At 40.8% G+C, this 18,065-nt stretch overlaps 1 protein-coding gene across 7 annotated transcripts in view; it reads right to left on the bottom strand.

Annotated features, from left to right (window-relative positions):
• Positions 1–18,065, bottom strand: part of LOC144082778 (ERC protein 2-like) — a 93,849-nt gene that overhangs the window by 39,833 nt on the left and 35,951 nt on the right. For 6 of the 7 annotated variants that reach the window (XR_013303349.1, XR_013303350.1, XM_077610191.1 and 3 more), the window contains 3 exons: positions 17,006–17,099; positions 14,503–14,655; positions 9,276–9,436 (listed from right to left, as the gene is read on the bottom strand). Coding sequence is in view for 5 of the 7 variants with exons in the window: in XM_077610191.1 (XP_077466317.1) it covers positions 9,276–9,436; positions 14,503–14,655; positions 17,006–17,099 (408 nt within the window). In the remaining 2 variants the exon portion in view is untranslated. The remainder of the gene's footprint in view (positions 1–9,275; positions 9,437–14,502; positions 14,656–17,005; positions 17,100–18,065) is intronic. The other variant, XM_077610211.1, reaches the window with a different exon arrangement.

Genomic DNA, 18,065 nt, shown 5'->3' with positions numbered 1-18,065 from the left:
TACGAGCAAATAAAAATTTACATCTAAAGCAATGTGTATTTGTCCACTAAAGCATTAAAGAGCAAGATGATAGACCTTCCAATCACTAGAGTTAAAATGACTTAAGCTATTTGACAGTTTGAACCTTCATTTCATGATACCACAATGTCCACGGTAGAGCTTTGGTAGCCATAAACGGCATAAATACAGGGGTGACTCAACTATTAAGTCCTCAGACACCCACACACTTGTTGCAGCCCATGTCTGGTTTTTAGTAGAGAGACAGGTAGTTTGCAGTAACACGCTACCGACAGAACCATTGATTTTTAACTAGATAACACACCCATGCACATTCAAGCTAGCTCCCTGGGTGGGTTATGTAATAGTTATTTTAACAATGACTCCTACTTAGGTTTTCTTTATACTTTTGGTTTCGGGTACTGTCTTTTTTCACACAGTTAAGTCACTCAAAATTAAAGCACGTTTTAATAAATAATTTTTGGGTAAGACATCCGTTGGATGTTATCAAAATATTACGTATTAGTGTTTGTATTTACATCTCAGCTAATTGTCTGTTTGCATGCATCACAGTTTGTGTTTAATGTGTACTAATCTGCCTCAGTGACTTGTCGAGACACTGATATTGGGATACTAAGGCCCTGAGAGTCTTAAAAACAAACCGTGTCAGGAGGACGACCTAAACAATGTGCTTAATTTGCTTTATTACATAGTGTTTCCCCTAGGTGTCAAGTTACTGGAGACGACAGCGTCATGAAAGACTTTACCAACACTGAATGTGTGTGTGTTTGCTCTGGCAGAGACTCCCTTGTGACTGGTTACATTGGACATGCTCAAACAAAGCCAGGAAAAGCAAGTAGTAATTAGGGTCTACCATCGTATATGACTGTATCAACATCAAGTTTGCGTCCCTCTCTTCCACAGTTTTGACCATTTAAGGGGGTAGCTATTGGTTTTTCTTTGCACGCATCGTTTGCATAACACAAAATACTTTGATGGGTAGAAAATCAGTCTGTGAGCCAAAAACTTGAAATCTTACCTAGGTATTCTACGCTACTGAATAAAAATAAATTAGCAAAAAATTAGGTTAGAGCTACAAGGGCCTCATTCCATTCTGCCATCGGGATTCATTTGTCTGAAGCCACATTTCCTTCATTAGCCTCCTTGTTCAGTAATTGGCTTAAGTTGTTTAGTTGCTTATAATCAGTGGATGTTTTTCTTATGTCCCCTGTCTACATGGATGAAAATCTAGTTTATATATGCTACATCCCAAGGCCAAATGAAGAGTGACAGTATTTCAGTACATGTTGCTTGGCCTCTATATGAGACACAGAAAAAAATAAAATAAAATGAAAACTCATAAATCTAAACTGGGTCCCACATTTAACTGCGTCCACTCTTGTTCCCTCCATATCTCTCGATTAATTTAGAATGTTCCCCAACACCTATGACAGTGACATTTTGGAGGTGTGCAAGACATTAAAGACATGACTGAGACTTAAAGGCCACATTTGGATATGGAGTTGGAAGGTCTGTTGTCTGAGTGTAGGCCTGTATCACTTGTATACGATTAAAGTTAACAATAGCCATCTGGCCAACAAACAGATTTCTTATTTCTTTCTTGTTTTTTTGTGGTACTTAGTTATTCTGTCATGATACTTCTGAGACCAGACCATTGTGCTAAACTACAATCAAAGCTGAAATGGATTATAGAATGGACCCAGATGGTAGTGCTGACAGCAAGTGTACGGTAACCAATTGCACCAAATTACAGACAACAGCCTTGTTGCACATTCAATTATAGGAACTTGCAATTTGTAAATATGTCAGGTCTGCATACCTCAATATGTTTGTAGTATCCATAAACCTTTTGTAGCTCTCGCACTACACACACGCACAAGCATGCACATACACACGTGTTCTTTATGGGCTAGCTAATGGAGTTATGCTCGTCCTGCCCCTGTGATGTGGTTTACTGTTGTTTGATGTGCTCAGGAATCCAGCATAGGAGAGTACTCTGACCCGATCTTATCACATAAAAGCCCTTGCAATGGAAGAAGACACTCAACTTTTTTTTTAACTTAATAGAAATCAGTGTGCTTTTTGAGGTTGTATTTTGTGAGAGCTGCTGTGAGTGTGTGTGCATAAGAGTGTGCATGTCCATGGACATGTGTGTACCATTTCTTCTAATTTAATCATGTGTAACCCAAACCAAATACACACATTTGACTTTTGTCAATGCTGAACTCAGGGACCTGTGTCTGTGTTTAGAATGGGGCAGTGAGTGCCAGGGAGCGTTGTGTTGTAATCCAATACATATCGTCAAATTCAGTGAATTTGAATTTGTGTATGTGTATGTGCTAAGAAAAAAAAGTGCATTCCAATTATATTTTTAAGATGAAAAGACAAAGTTGTGAGGCCGACACGATAACCACTCGTCCGCCGGACCACCCTCACATTAAATATATCGTGTACATGGTTCAATTTTTTTTAAATTTATTTTTTAACAGAAACAGAGTAAGGTAAAAGAATGATATTGCGAATTGTGACACACATCTCAGTATTGCAAGTATGCTCAAGCTCTTCACATGGTGCTTTTGTGTTCCTTCAACCTGACATGTCTACACAGAAAAATAAACACATGTCCACACTTGTTTTATGCGCAAATAAACATTTAATGTGCATCAAAGAATATCTACACTCATCTGAACTTGCTTGGGCCTTGTCCTACGTTTGCCGAGAAGCGCATAATGAAAATTACAGTTTGGGTCAGCATCCATAAATTAACCAAATAAGATACACGTTCGCGATCCAGAGATGCCAGCAGTCATGAAATAGGGGTAAAAAAGAAGAGGTCTGCTCCACAACTCTTCGCGATTAGAGGCTCCTGGCAAGATGCAGCAAGGAAAGCTGTTGTGGAAACAGATTCCATAGTACAATATTTGGAGAACACTAATATTCAGGTAACTATAAAAGGTTTTGAAGCACTCAATCTAGAGTAGAACTTTTCCAAGATCAAACAATCATTAAAGGGTATCAAAACTAAATAGTGGCGGCCCGGTGGTGCGAGTGGTTAGCGCGTCGGCCTCGCAGCTCTGGGGTCCTGGGCTCAAATCCAGGTCATATCCATCTGTGTGGAGTTGGCATGTTCTCCCCGGGCCTGTGTGGGTTTCCTCCGGGTACTCCGGTTTCCTCCCACATTCCAAAAACATGCATGGTAGGCTGATTGGACACTTGAAATTGCCCCTAGGTTTGGGTGTGAATGTGCATGGATGTTTTTCCCCTTGTGTCCTGTGATTGGCTGGCCACCGATTCAGGGTGTCCCCTGCCTCTGGCCCGAAGTCAGCTGGGATAGGCTCCAGCACCTCCCCCGACCCTTATGAGGATAAAGCGGCTCAGAAAATGAGATGAGAGATGAGAAAACTAAATAGTACACCTTAAAATAATTTCCGATACTTCTAAGCACCTTGAGGCTTTTTATAGCTTAGCGCTAACATATACTGTTGAACTTCTGACCTCTCACACCCAAACTATATACAAATGTGCTCCAACTAGGTTCTGATTACCATGTCACTAACTCATCTCATAATAAATGTACTTCCACAGTGTTATTTATGAAAGGACCACTTTTAGATCAGAGGAATCGATTGACTAAGAGAAAATCACCCACTTCATAAACAAACACAATTTGAAAGTGAGATTCACAGAAGAGACATTGGAAAAAATCTCAACAGCAGGGTGAGAACATGTAATAGCAAAGCTGATGAGGAGTTAATTAGATATTTGTTTGGGGGGGTGGAGACAAATGTATGGTGAGAAAAACACAGAATGAGTCAGAGACTAAACGATAAAGCCAGACATGTAGCAAGTCAAATCAGAGAAAACTAAGTTGGAAATCAGGTGAATGTGTATGTGTGGTTTGCGCACATGCGTGTGCGTGTGCAAGTGTACGTACAAACCACAGAGCCCAAGAGGTGTTTACAGTGTGTGAATATGTGCCAGTAAGCTCTACTGGCTCCCTTTGGATGGGCATAGAAACATTTTATCCTCCCATTATGGTAAACCAAGAGGGCATTTCAGTAACCCACCATTTTAAAGTGCTGTTTTACAACTCAGCACATTCTACAAGATTACACACCCAGCTGTATGAAAGTCTTACAAAGGCATTGGCACTACTAACTCACTATGTAGCCTTTAAAAAGTTTTGAAAGCATTAAAGAAACCAAGTGATAGATCAGATCAACCCCCCTTTGACTGCACCAACCGCTAAAATTACCCCCAACTTCCTTCTCCTCATTCCATTACTGACCCCGAGGGCTGGTCTGTAGTTTAGGAGGCGATCACTGGTCACCATTTGGTGCCGTGTCCTACGCTGGATCTTTATGGCTACGGGGGGTTTGCCTAATCAATCGTGTACTTATGTGCACACACAAACACAAGGCTTTCAGGTAATTAGCCCTGAGATTTATACAAGCATGCAAACTTGGGGGTGTTAGTCTCCCGAAAGCCAATCAGATTAAACCTAGACTTGTACTCATGCCAAATGACACTAATTAGCTTTTTGTGTGAGGGTAAGGGTGTGTGTTTGTGTGTGTCTGCGCATTTGTGAGGAATACTAATTAGCAGGGCTAGTGCACATACTTCCCTACTTCCTCAAGACCATTTCCTGGGATAGTAATTATTAGGTACATGTGATAAATTCCAGGCCTTCTCTCCCTCTTCAAGAGATAGCTAGAGCAGGAGAGTGAGAGTGTGGGGTATAAATAGCAAAGGATTTAATACATAAATGATCAAAGCTGAATTCGTGAGAATAGGAAGTAAAATAATGGCGAAACAATGGACAGTACTTAATTAGAGTTAGTTTTTAACTTGCAATGCAGTATCTAACACTATCTTTATTGTGGCCCTTTCCATCATTTGATTTGTTTGTGACTCAGTATTTTTTATGTTACATTCTTTCTTTACCTCAGCCGCCATGCTGGACTCAAAATAGCAATACACTTTCTTCCAACATAGTTCATATTTACTGCATGTGCATACTTTGGAATGATTTCAAAAATAAATATATATTTATATTAGAAGTCTTCCTTTGTTTACCTCTGTTGGAATATCACATAACCTGTATTTATACAATCTGAAAGCATAACTCATGGGGTATATTATTACAAAACATGCCGTTTTGGGGTTTTAAATACATTGGTCATCAAAGAAGCCAAGTGGTTCTGGCACTGTAGAGCTATTACAGTACTAAAGTAATAACGACTCACAAATATCTCCTGTAAAAAAACTGCTTGGTCATAAAATCTAACTCAAGCAAGATGAACATTTGTAAGGTCTAAAATTCACAGTCTCTTATAGAAAGGCCTCCTATTTTCAGTTCTTCTTGGTCCATTCTTTTTGCCCTGGTACAATGCATTATGTCTCCATTACTGGTGGATAATGTTGTCAAATTATACCCGTTTGTAGGCCCTTTCCTGACTGTTTGCTAGCTCCTTTAGTACCCCTTTTTCATCTTCTCTCATTTAGTTTGATTTATTATTCTCATTTCAGAGTTTTCAAATAAAAACTCTCAAAGCTACTGCATGTTGTACGACTGCTTTGGGGTCAAGCGACCAAAACGTATCAGTGTTACATTGGGTAACACGCAAGTAAAATTTGTTACATACTCATATACGTATACTCTATTGTTTCCAAAACAGATGTGTTCTTATTTCAGTCCAAGTTTGTTTTGACCTTCCATTTATCTCTAAAATTCCTTCAGCGATGTGGCCTCCCACTGACCAAATGGAGGAGGTAGTGAAGTAGGGCGGATCTGCGCCCTGACATAATAACACACCGACCAAGCTGACAGCCGACACACATGCTGAAGGTAAACACGGGTGTCAGAGGGCACAGGAGCACAGACAGACATGATGAATGGCCACGAGTTCCCACGAGGCGGCACACACACAAACCTGCTCAGGAAGAGGAAGGTGATGTGTGGTCAGCTCCACCTCATCACTGCAACACAGAGAATCCCTTTCAGCCACCATCAATGTCTCATCGTTGCCTTAACACAACAATCGCACTTGAACACCGCACTTGTGCCCGCTTGAATTGAAATGTGTGTCAATCCGCTCACACAAAGCATCGACTGTGCTTGTTCTTGTCTGTGTACTGTACATAAGGTTTTGCAGGAGTGACCAACTTTACAATAATTTGTCTACACTAGCAGTATAAGAACAACAGCAAAACACCAAACGTCTGCGTGACCGTTGTCAAGTACGTGTACTTTCCATTCATTAATTATGTTCTTGAGTGTGTCTCAGCTTGTTAGACAGACAGATATGTGAGGGACATAACCTTGCCTCTACAGCTGGACTCTTTAGTGTTTTGGTGGAGTAACCACGGTAAAGGCTCTACAGAGAGAAGATGTCTCCATCAGGGATTTGAAAGTCATGATGTCGCTCTGAGTTATGCCACAGATAGCGCCAACTTGTCAGAAAAATTACTATACTAGTATATGTGATATTGGAATTCAAGCAAATCTAAAACCTAAGGCATAACAATTTTATTTAATTAGCCGAATGAAATCTAATTCAGTCATTAAGAGAAATGCATCTGAATGTATAAGTACACTATTGTTAAAATAAACGACATCACCCCCAAGTCAACTAGTAGTCTAAATTTAGGTTTCAGTAAAAAAGACCACCAAACAAGAAAGGGTAAGGTAAAACTGAAAACAACAATATACAATTTGGAATCATTTTCAGATTTAAATCTCATCAAGCTGTTTTAGAATGAATGAGACTGAAAATGAAGGAAAGGCATCTTTAGTGGCACACATTTATGGGAAACTGCAACAAAGTTGGATGGAAATTACAAAAGCATTTCTTTTTTTCATTGTACAAATATTTCCACAGGTGTCTTAAGAGCTGTTATACCTTCCCAAAGTGACTTGCTATATGAAGCGTTTTAGCTATGAATTAGTTTGTAACTTAACATAAAAGTGATGTTCCAAAACATTGATGTAGTGAATCTTTATTGACATTGTGGTACACAGAGGGCTTACAGACGCACCAAATGCTATTTTTCGACATGTTATTTGCAGCTCTACTCCTTTCTTTGGTCTTTCTTGTTTCACTCCTTCCATCATTCCCTTACTCATATTTCTCATCAACCACCATCGTCATCCAACACTCTGTCATCTGTCATCTTTCTTCCATCATTTCCAATTCTCTCCCGAAATCTGCTTTTGCCTCTCTTGTAATTACTCTGTCTGTTGACTAATGTAAGTGTGATCGATGGCTCATCTTTCAAACGTTCAAACAACAGCTCTACTTCAGAAAAAATGTCTACTTTCATGTGTAGTACATTGTATCACGCTTCAAACCTCTCCTGCTCCTCTTTAAGAAACAAGTGGGTGCAGAAGGACAATGGAAGGAGGTGGTCAGCTTCTTAAAATAAAATAGTCTGCAGATGTGATGACGATAAATTAAATCATTTCTTTTTATCTTAATGTTCTTAAACACTCAGGCTCTCGACATATTCAACTACTAATGTTTGTGTTCTACATTCTAGACCAGTCAAATTTTGGATCTTGGATTGGTCTCACAATCGACTCTCGAAACACATGGTGTTCTTTTCGGACCTGACTCCCAATAGCTTTAACATCAACCCGGTCTCAAATTTCTGGTTTTTAGTAAGTGTTGATCCTATCTTGAGCGCAATACAAGTATACCCTTGTCTAATTGTTGTATAAGTAAATTTTGTGTCCACCACGACAAAGATGAATACTATGCGGTTATTCTCTTTCACTGACAACACAGAATTACCAGAAGTCTCTTTTTCTGGCACTGACTTGCACATTTAGAGACATTTTTACATAGTTTGGTACAGCTGCTCTTTTTTACCCCCCTTTTTCTTTCTTTTTCTTTGGTTGGGGTGTGTGTGTGTGGGGGGGGGGGGGGGGGATTCAAATGCCAAAAACCCGTTGAATGAAAAAGAAACTTGGCACACACCCAAACTTCTCTGCTGATTTCTAGGATTTAAATGGTTCAATGTGTGCAGACCAAATCTGAATGCAGCCTACTCTGCTCCTTGCCTCTCACATTCTCCCATTACTTCACATTCTCTAACCTACCTGTCCTATTTGCTTGTGTCTGATCTAAGTTGAACCAGAGCTGAGCTGTGGGAATATGGTCTGTGCTTGTGTGTATACAGTATCTCCAGAAGAGAGTGATCACATGAAAGTGTGTGCACATTTCGATACATCTCCAAGGCTTGTAAAGATGCAAGTGATTTCTCACAGAGCTTCGCCCCACTCAGTTCAACAGTCCTTTAATCCTCATCGTCTGTGACCCCAAACCCATGCTTGTGACCTCATGCATTGGATACACAGCAGACCACACACACCACATTGTGAGCCCCTCTCCCATTCGGTTGTGTCACTGTAGAGCTGCATGCATTTCAAGGGATTGCACACATACAGCACATGTAGTGTAATTTTGATGTTTATGCCAGCCAACCATCACACTGACATTCTTCCCAAATGTCACTGTAATGGTAATATAATAATGATTTAAGACTAGGATTAGCAGACTATACAAGAATAATTCACTTTGCCAAGCAAATGTTCTGTGAGTGTTTGCAATTTTGCATCTTAAAAAGAGACACAGCTTGTGACTGTCTGATGTGTAACACATTTGTCTTGCTGGAAACCACTGCTTAGATGGGGAAAACAGAACAGAAAGTATGATAGTTTTTGCCATGTTTGTCACAGGCCGAGTACTCTTTTTCCTTGTTGTTTATAAACATAGTGCATCAAACAGATCCACATGCGTACACACACATTCTCTTTAGAAGACATCATGGAATTAAATGGTTCCAATTCTCAACTGTGATACTTTTGTTTAACACTGGGGGCTAACAAACACATTTCTCTCGCTGCTCCTCCACAATATCTTTCACATCGTCGTTCAAACAAATTTCCTCCAAAAAAGACCATGCATTGCAAGAAACATCTATTCATTTGTGATACCGAATTGGAGTCCACCATTGTGTTACGAACAGCTGCTGGGCTTTTCACATAGTGTGACCCTACAACATTTCCAGAATGCCGATCACAATAATTAATTAAATAACTCTTGTTTTCATGCAGCTTGATATATATTGTTGCTCAAATGTATAGCAGTTGAGTAAAAATTGCATCTGAAGGAACACTTACGGTAGGTAAGTAGAAGAATGAAGAAAAAAAAAGGTAGTTATGGAAGGTATTTGTAGGTAGAGGGGAAACTCACTTCATTTCCAGAATCTCTTCCAGCTGTTTGCATTTTTCCTGACGCAGGTTGCTGAGATGTCCATCTCGTTCATGTAAAGTCTGCTGAGTGGAGGATAGATGCATCTTTGTCGTATCCAGTTCTTGGCGCGTCTTCTCTAGGGCCACCATCAGCTCTTCCAGCTAGTTAAGGGGAGACCCAACTTTTAATATAAACAGTAAACAAATCATACATCATAAAAGACAATGATTGCTTCAGAATATTTGTACTGTATGCTTGCACACATTTATTTACCACTTTGAACGACAGTGTAGCTAGGTTCATCACCATAATTTTTCCCATGTGATTCACTAGCTGTTGATTGTAATCCTAAAAATGTTTTAAAAAAATCTTACTTTTCGAATAAAGGGCAGTTTTTGTTACTTTGTGAAGGTATAAATAATCAGCATCATTTGTATGAAATGGTTGAAATTAGACTAAATGAATGAATGGAATGTACGGCTGCTTTAAAGCTAGGGTCAGGTCAAATGACCAGTCTGCTGTGGTAGAAGAAAGTCTCTTTTCTCCTCCTCTTCCTTTGGCTTGCTAATTCTTTTTACACGCTGGAGTGTTTGTCTACTTGAGAACAGGTGAGATCAATGAAAACACATGCCCTCCAACCATTCAGTCCCGCTTGTTCCACCTGAGCGTCTGACAGACAGGATGTGACCTTAGGGGATCATTATTCGAACACAGGAAGTAGGTAATTGTCTAACAGCAAGCACTTTACAAAAGGATGCAGCATTGTAGTAGCTCATTACGGTGACGTCACTGGAAAACTACAACAAACAATTCAGCTCTGGTCAAATTTGAAAATGTTTGATTTTAGAGTTAAGATTAAATAAGACAAATGATTGTTGGATCTAACGTAAAGGGGAAATTGAAATGAAAGACAAAGTGGAAAGCACTCCATGGGGTACGACATAAAAGAAGGAGCTGGCCTCTTTTATGATGGGGCCAAATCGTTCGCACATTTTCAGGACGCTCTCAATCTCCGCCTTTTTAGAAGGTGTGTTTCACAGATGTCAGACAGTCTGCTAGCTGTTCTTACAGATCCCGCTCACACAAGTGAGAGGCAGTAGGGTTATCAATGCAGCGTACAGAACTTTGAAATGCGATTTTGATTCATGGATGCCTGGAAAAGGAGGGGAAACATCGCTATAAAACTGAACGGCTCCAACATCCCTGGCAACCACAATTAATCTCACTGCTAATTCACCCAGAAAACAATACATGAGAACGTCTCAAATCACATCTAAGTCTCCCTGCACGTGATACTTAGGCGTGCTGATAAATGGATGGCTTGGAATTATTTTTCATTGTTTGATGTTTTGTTTGAAAAGCTAATCCCTCCATTTAGAAAGTCAGGGGTCACCTACAGAACATATGGATCTGTCAGCCAAACATTGGTCCACCACCCAGACTAGCCCTTGTGTCACAATCACATCATTAATAAGGAATACAATGCATTTTAGTGAAATTAGGGGACTAATCATCTTAGCAACGAGCCTTTGCGTGCTAATTTAGCTCAACTTCAAGGGAAAGCCTCACAGCCTGCCTAAGGCTTACTAAGACTGTCTAAGCTGATTGCGGGCTCAGAGGTAAGGGCCAAATCCCCCTTGTCCATTTGCGTCGGTGTTGCTGGTTCAAAGGCCTAGTTCAAATGCCAAGGGGGCGGTGGGGTGCAAGAGATTTGGACAGATAGTGGGACAAAGGTAGAAAACCTGTGGAAATCATTGGACAAAATAAGTTAAGAAGACAGATGGTTTACAAGGGGGCTCAAGAGACAGAAAGGAACCAACACAGTGGGTGTGAAGAAAAGTGACCAGGAACATTACCCATGCTCCATTTCAGACAGTCAAGCTGATGGAAGACCATTTCAGCCAGTCAAGCTGATGGAAGAGTTTCAGCGCATTATAAATCATGAGACTGATTACTTTGAGACAGAGGAGAAGAAACAGCTTATTTTTAAGAGGAGGGCATATGTAAGAATGCTGGGAACAGTGCCAAGATCAGGTGATGTTTCTTTGACTTTTTTTTCCTTCCAAGTCTAGGCTATGGGTGGCAAGTTGACAACGGTGAAACTGCATGCCTCACATGTAGCCTCCGTCGTGCATGTATGATGTCATGTTGGCTCACAGTTCAATGCGTTGACAGGAGCAAGCGGTGAGCATCATGAGCACAGAGCCAAATGGTTATCTTTTGTTGGGGAGACAGCATGACTGCTAGATTCTGGCACAGTATGCACCATGTCCATTCATTAGCATGACAGCACAATGGCTCAGTATGTTCAATGCACGTAGGGGCCCGACCGTTTTGGAGGCGTTCTTCAATTCACGCTTTTTTTGCATGTAAAGAGTTTCACAGCCACACTTATATGATTTAAAGTTGGGAACTGCTAACAGAAAAGATACAACCTCAATATTTATCAGCATGACTCTACAGTAAACAATAAAAATCCCAAACACTCAGCTCAACTCGGTTACATGTACATAACACTAGGTGAAAAGAGAAAAAGCTTTCAAGTTACTGGTTCTGGGTTATTTTTCGAAACATTATATACAATTGTATGTATTGTAACAAGTTCACATGCCAACAAGTATTTCAGTCTATTGACGTAGATCAATGTCCGATTTCTTTTTGATTTGGAAGCTTTTCAAGACCCTTTGGACTGAATTCATATACAGTGGTACCTCGTCATACGACCGTTCGTCATACGGAATGCTCGTCTAACGGGGGAAATTTCGATCGAATAATTCGCCCGTGATGCGGTCAAAGTTTCGTGATGCGACCAAGCCAGGTTGCCATGGCATTTTTTTTGGCATATCTTTCGTGTATAACAATATTTACGAGCACCGGATGAGCTATTCAGACCAGGAAACGCACAACGCGCATGCGCGGTGAAAAGAGGGCTTTCTGGGTAATGAAGTATACTCGTGCTCGCAAAAGTATCCCCGGTAGCAACTCTATCATAGGCGCCGTTCGAGGGGATGCGAACACAGATGCTACAAGCTAAAAGGAGCCGCTAGCCAGCGCCCCTGAAGCTCCCATGAGCAGCGGGGCGATCGCTGATAAAAGACTCTGCTCGTTGGCTGCTCATAAGAACATCAGGGGCACTGGCTCGCAACAGCATCCCCGGTAGCAACTCTATCATAGTCGCCGTTCGAGGGGATGCGAACACAGATGCTACAAGCTAAAATGAGCCGCTAGCCAGCGCCCCGAAGCTCCCATGAGCAGTGGTGCGATCGCTGATAAGACTGCTTGCTGCTCGCTGGCAAGTGGTCGTGCGTTCTCCGATTGTGAGGACATTTGTGTGCATCATTTTCGGAATATTTTGAAGGGAATAGTACGACAGCAAACAGCCCATCGATAGCGAACGTGAGGATGGAGTGTTTGTTCTGTTTACGAGTGCGTTGTGTGGAAGAAAAAAAAACCGAAGCCCCTCTCCCCTCGGCGAAATCCGGCCAATTTTAGTTAGATTAAACACTTTATTTCTATTAAACCACTCGTTATTTATTACTTTGTCAATATATGGCGAATTATAAGAAATAAAACATTTTTTTTCAATCCAATATCCTGTTTCTGGTGTTTTTTTCAGAGAGTTGGAACGAATTAATTTGTTTCCCATTCATTTCAATGGGAAACTTTACCTCGAGTTACGAGTAACTTGTCATACGAGCTCAGTCCCGGAACGGATTAAGCTCGTATCTCGAGGTACCACTGTATTATGAATGTTTGCTACTAATTGCTTTACAGCAATAAACATGAGGAAAGGTTCAGAATTACACAACACTAAAATCGGTGATGTGTCATAAAGCTATGGCCAAATCAATGACGTTTTTTAGAAGTTTGATATCAGTTTCCATGCTTGAGCATGTACTGTGGTTAATCAATCAGCATTTTCTCTTTGACAACAACTGCCAAGACTAAGATTGCTTGCGGTTGATCAAGTCCTTGTTTTGTCCAGATGGAAAAGATGCTTATTTTTATATTATGACAGAATGGTATATTGTTATTACATGGTAGTTTATTTCTAATATTACATTTGCAACTTTCCAAGACCTTCCATATTAAGTTGACAATTAAATTCCACCACTATCATCATACTTTAGGCATTACAAATTCAAATAAGGGTCATTTGTAACTCAGTGGATACACAAGATATTTCAGAGCAGAGGTCTTGATTTTTAATTACCCTTTTTTTCTTCTGCTAAATTTACGATCATTCAAAATTTCCAGGGCTGTTATTAACAGTCTTTCACATGGTGGCAAACTGAGAAGACATTCATTTTCTATTTATACAGTTTCAGCCTATTTTCCCATCTTGTGGGGTATAGATACTTTGGTATGCTCTGGTGCTGATTTGTGTGCATTTGCACTGCTTGTTGACATGTGAATAAACTTATAGCGTCTTATATTATTAGTGTTCTTATTGGACTGGTGTCGCAAATACTGAGTAAAAATCAAGCATGAAAGGAGTATCAATTACTTTGGGGTTTAGTAAACCAAATTTGACCTTCTTTTCTTCTTTTCAAACCACCCAGACTCTTAGATTCCTCTTGTCAATGTTTGTCTTTCTTTGTGTGTGAGTGAAATGGTATTCTACTCTGCCACAGAAATGTTAGTAGTTAAAACCACTGGTGGCTCCCATCTTCTCATGGCACTTATAACTAATGGGAGGTCATTCTCATTCAAATGCACTCACACAAACCCATACGCGCACGCACCCAAACACACACGAAGGGGAAACACTCATTCAACCAATTTTTTAACTTCCCAGCAGACACAGCAATGCAGACACATCTGCAAAACACACTTAAGGCACTTACCAAGCAACCAGCCATCAATCACAAAGAATAAAGAACACAGGATCTTAAAATCTAAACTTTGTCACAAAGGCAAAAGTCCTCGGACATTTGTCTTAAAAAAATGATTTAGTGAGTTTGGGATCGTTTCTTCATGCCAAGCTCTTTTGAAAAGGTGTATGCATCTAACTTTTTTAGTTATTATAATTATTTACTGATTTCTGAGTTTACATCCTACTATTATTGGAGTCGTGATTAGGTTTAACTCCAACCAGTCTGCAGTTAAGCACTTTAGCCACACGAGGGTGTATCCCATACTCCTTGGGCTACTAGGAATGAGTTGCCCTACTATTTACACAGTCTTGAACATTTGAACGAGTGTGTGCACAAGGTGCTAGGTACACCTGTTTGTGGGCCTGAGCACGGGTCATCTCGTCTTGAGCCCAGAGCACCTCCCTACGTGCAGAAGTATTCAAGCTCTCCCTCAAGGCCTTCTCCAACACCCCTATCCGTTCAGCTGTCTCCTGCATGGCATCCTGGGAAGCTGTGAGAGGAAGCTGAGGAGCAATAGCATTTTAATTTCAAGGGTTTAGGGAATAAAATGATGACAGGGAGAGAGTTTTACTTTTAAACATTTCACACTATTTTAGTGAGTGGATAGATGGGTGAAAGAAATGAACTCTAAAGGATCGAGTTAATGCAGGGCTAGACTGACGACTTCAAGCCATATCTTAAAAAGAATTAGGTTAAAAGAGTAGAAAATGTTTTTCTTTGTGGTGGACTTGGGTGAAAATGTAAATGTGTATTCAAAGGCAGCGCAGGTGTGTATGTTGTTCATGCGTGTGGCCTCTACAGCACCCGTGTTGAGTCGGAAAGGGATCACTCTCCACATTGGCTGATGGAACTGTGAAAGAAAACACTGAGCAGAAATAATAAACCCACCGCTTCTCTTGGCCTCTTTCATTCTGGGGTTGGTGGGGGACTCAGATTCAAGTTCACACGTTCACACTGCAGATTAGCTGCGTAGTCATTTTTGGGTCAAACGGCGCATGAAGGCACTGCTGGGCCAAACTTCAGCTTTAAAGCTTGGTGCAAAACGTGTGCGATCGCACCAATAGCAGAAGTTGACTGATGTAGTAAGGGGTCACAGTCAATACATCGACTTGCAGACACTCCTTTGCAACATAGGGATTCTTAAGATTCAAATGGTAGGACATGAAGCAAATAAGTCATACAGTGATACTGACAGCAGCAATGAGATTCTCCCCGCAGGTGATGAGAACAGTGCCAAGCAGTGCAAATCACAAGCGGAAACTTGTTGCTCGTCACGTCAGCACCACACAGCTGGAGGTGAGCTGTAAACCCCCGTGCACACTCACAGAGGAAGGCTGTGTGCATCAGCTTTCCAGCGCTGTAATTGGATGTGACAGACGGCCAGTAATTCGATGCACCAGAATCAACAAGTACTGCTGTGACTCCGCCCAACAGAGATATATGCATGTGCACACACATTTACACATATGAAATGACCCTACCTGCTCACCCCCTACGATGTTGCTGCTGTTGGGATTCTGACTGAAAATTGATCGGATAGCAATGTGAACATATGTACTATGTACATACATCCTATGTGTATTGCGTGACTTTTATGGACATTTCAAAGAAACGCAAAATCACATAAAAGTGTGTGAATGAGACCAAGAAACCAAGTCAGAGGATATGGAGGTATAATTGCCTCTATAGAAACAGTCATCACCCTTCTCCCCAAGGAAAGGTCATTCTGCAGTCTGACCCTTCCTGGTAGGATGGAGGGATTATAACTAACAGGGAAAGAGAAAAGCAAAGTTAGAGCAGCTGTGTACCCCTGATAATTCTCCCCCGCACACATACACACAAACACTCGAACACATCAAATTGTTATTTATGCACTCTTATTGGTGCATTTTTGTAAGAAAACTATCTGAATGCAAACACGGATTCACTAAAACATAGCCTCAATCACAACTGTAAGGAGGGGGTGGTTGATGTGTGTTATCTGTTACGGTAAAGAAATAATAATATTAACTGGCCACTTTGAGAACATAATGTGAACATTTCCGAAAGTGTGTTTCCTTTATGTTGGTGCACTGTGCAACACGGTGTGATGGAGATGATGAAGTGAAAAGATGCTATCTCTTGATCCCACATAAACTTTCTTCCAAGGATGGGGTATGGGAATGTGGAAGTGCAGTCTTATTTGTTTGTGTTTATCCCTGGGGCATGTTTTGTTCCCCATGAATGCAGAGATAAATGTAGACGGGCAGGAGTGAATAGAGAGCGAAACGGGTTTGAGAGATAGAAAGAAAAAACACTACCCAGTACACACAATTTACTGAAAAAAAAAGGAAGAAAAAAGTAAAAAAAAGAATAGCAAAATAAAATGCAATAGTGTAAAGCAGGAATGGACAATTAGCCCACATAGGGCCACAGTGGATGCAAGTTTTTAGTCTAGCCTAGGGCTCAATCTCATCTCATCTCTAATCTCATTTTCTGAACCGCTTTATCCTCACTAGGGTCGCGGGGGGTGCTGGAGCCTAACCCCAGCTGACTACGGGCCAGAGGCGGGGGACACCCTGAATTGATGGCCAGCCAATTGCAGGGCACAAGGAGAAAGACAACCATTCACGCTCACACTCATACCTAGGGGCAATTTAGAGTGACCAATCAGCCTACCATGCATGTCTTTGGAATGTGGAAGGAAACCGGAGTACCCGGAGAAAACCCATGCAGGCCCAATTTTAAGGCATAAACTGTGAGAACATGGAAACTCCACAGGTGGAAAGACCTGGATTTGAACCCAGGTGCCCCACTGTGAGGCTGATGCGCTAACCACCCGGGATCATAATTAAAATTAAAATTATTTCAAACCTGCGATAAAGAGTGTGCATGTCCATCAGGCTGGGCATCTTTCCTTATTTCACTAGGCATCATCTGTTTTTGAATATGAGGGGACTTGACTTCCCTTGGGAATAAAAAAAAACAGTAAATAAGATTAACTGATTTAGTGCAATTGACAGCAAGTGACATCACATTAACTGGCATTGGTCAACCATGCTACATTGTCATTGACAGTGACAGATGTCCAATCCATTCAGACTGGGACCTCTCAATGTACTTGAAGTCTATCGCCATAACTGGCAGCCAAGGAGTTACTAATAGCTCATTAGCTCATTACTTGTCAAGAGTTGCTAGTGTATTTCTTAACATGATTGCGCTGAAGCACAATAGATATTTGTATAAAACTACTGTTAGATGTGTAATAACATGAACAATGTGCCACAATACTTAAAAGTATTCAAAATGTGTGTGACTCATGACAGACAAGAGGAGTGTTTGTGTTAAGATGCCCATGTAAATCTACTGATATAATACAGCCAGACAAAAAGTACACATGCCAAACTGATGTCTTATAAAAATGTTGGTCGTCGCACAATTTTAAGCCATAAAATGTGAAAATGCAAGTAAGCTGACAGTGACAAATTAGCGAAAGAGAACTTTCTGGTACTGTAAACAACCTGTGTGAAAGCAGCTGGTAAAACGTGCCACATTATTATTCCACATCCATGGTGGTGTGTTTATTTTGGGTCAGTGCTACAAGCTGCACTCACATGTGGGCAAATATTTGCTGTCACATTTCTCTCAAAATGTTGTTTGTGTGTGCCGGACATGTAAGTTATGTTGGTGAGCAATATCATTTAAACAGGCTTAAAAAAAGGATAGACACATTATACACAGACTCACCAGGCACAGACACAGAAACTACACAAATTCATTGCACGTGGACCCAAAGCATATTTATATGATTGACCGGTGGAATGATAAATTCTGGTGGTTGGAGCTTGGTGGTTTGTAGGGAAGTCCCTTTTCTAATTCATTGCAGGTCTATCATTAGCCACGCAAAAGTTAAATGAGTTTCACATGCAAGAAC

The sequence above is a fragment of the Stigmatopora argus genome, chromosome 1 (assembly GCF_051989625.1).
Source record: "Stigmatopora argus isolate UIUO_Sarg chromosome 1, RoL_Sarg_1.0, whole genome shotgun sequence".
In the NCBI taxonomy this organism is placed as follows: Eukaryota; Metazoa; Chordata; class Actinopteri; order Syngnathiformes; family Syngnathidae; genus Stigmatopora; species Stigmatopora argus.
This window is presented reverse-complemented; position numbering and strand designations above follow the sequence as displayed.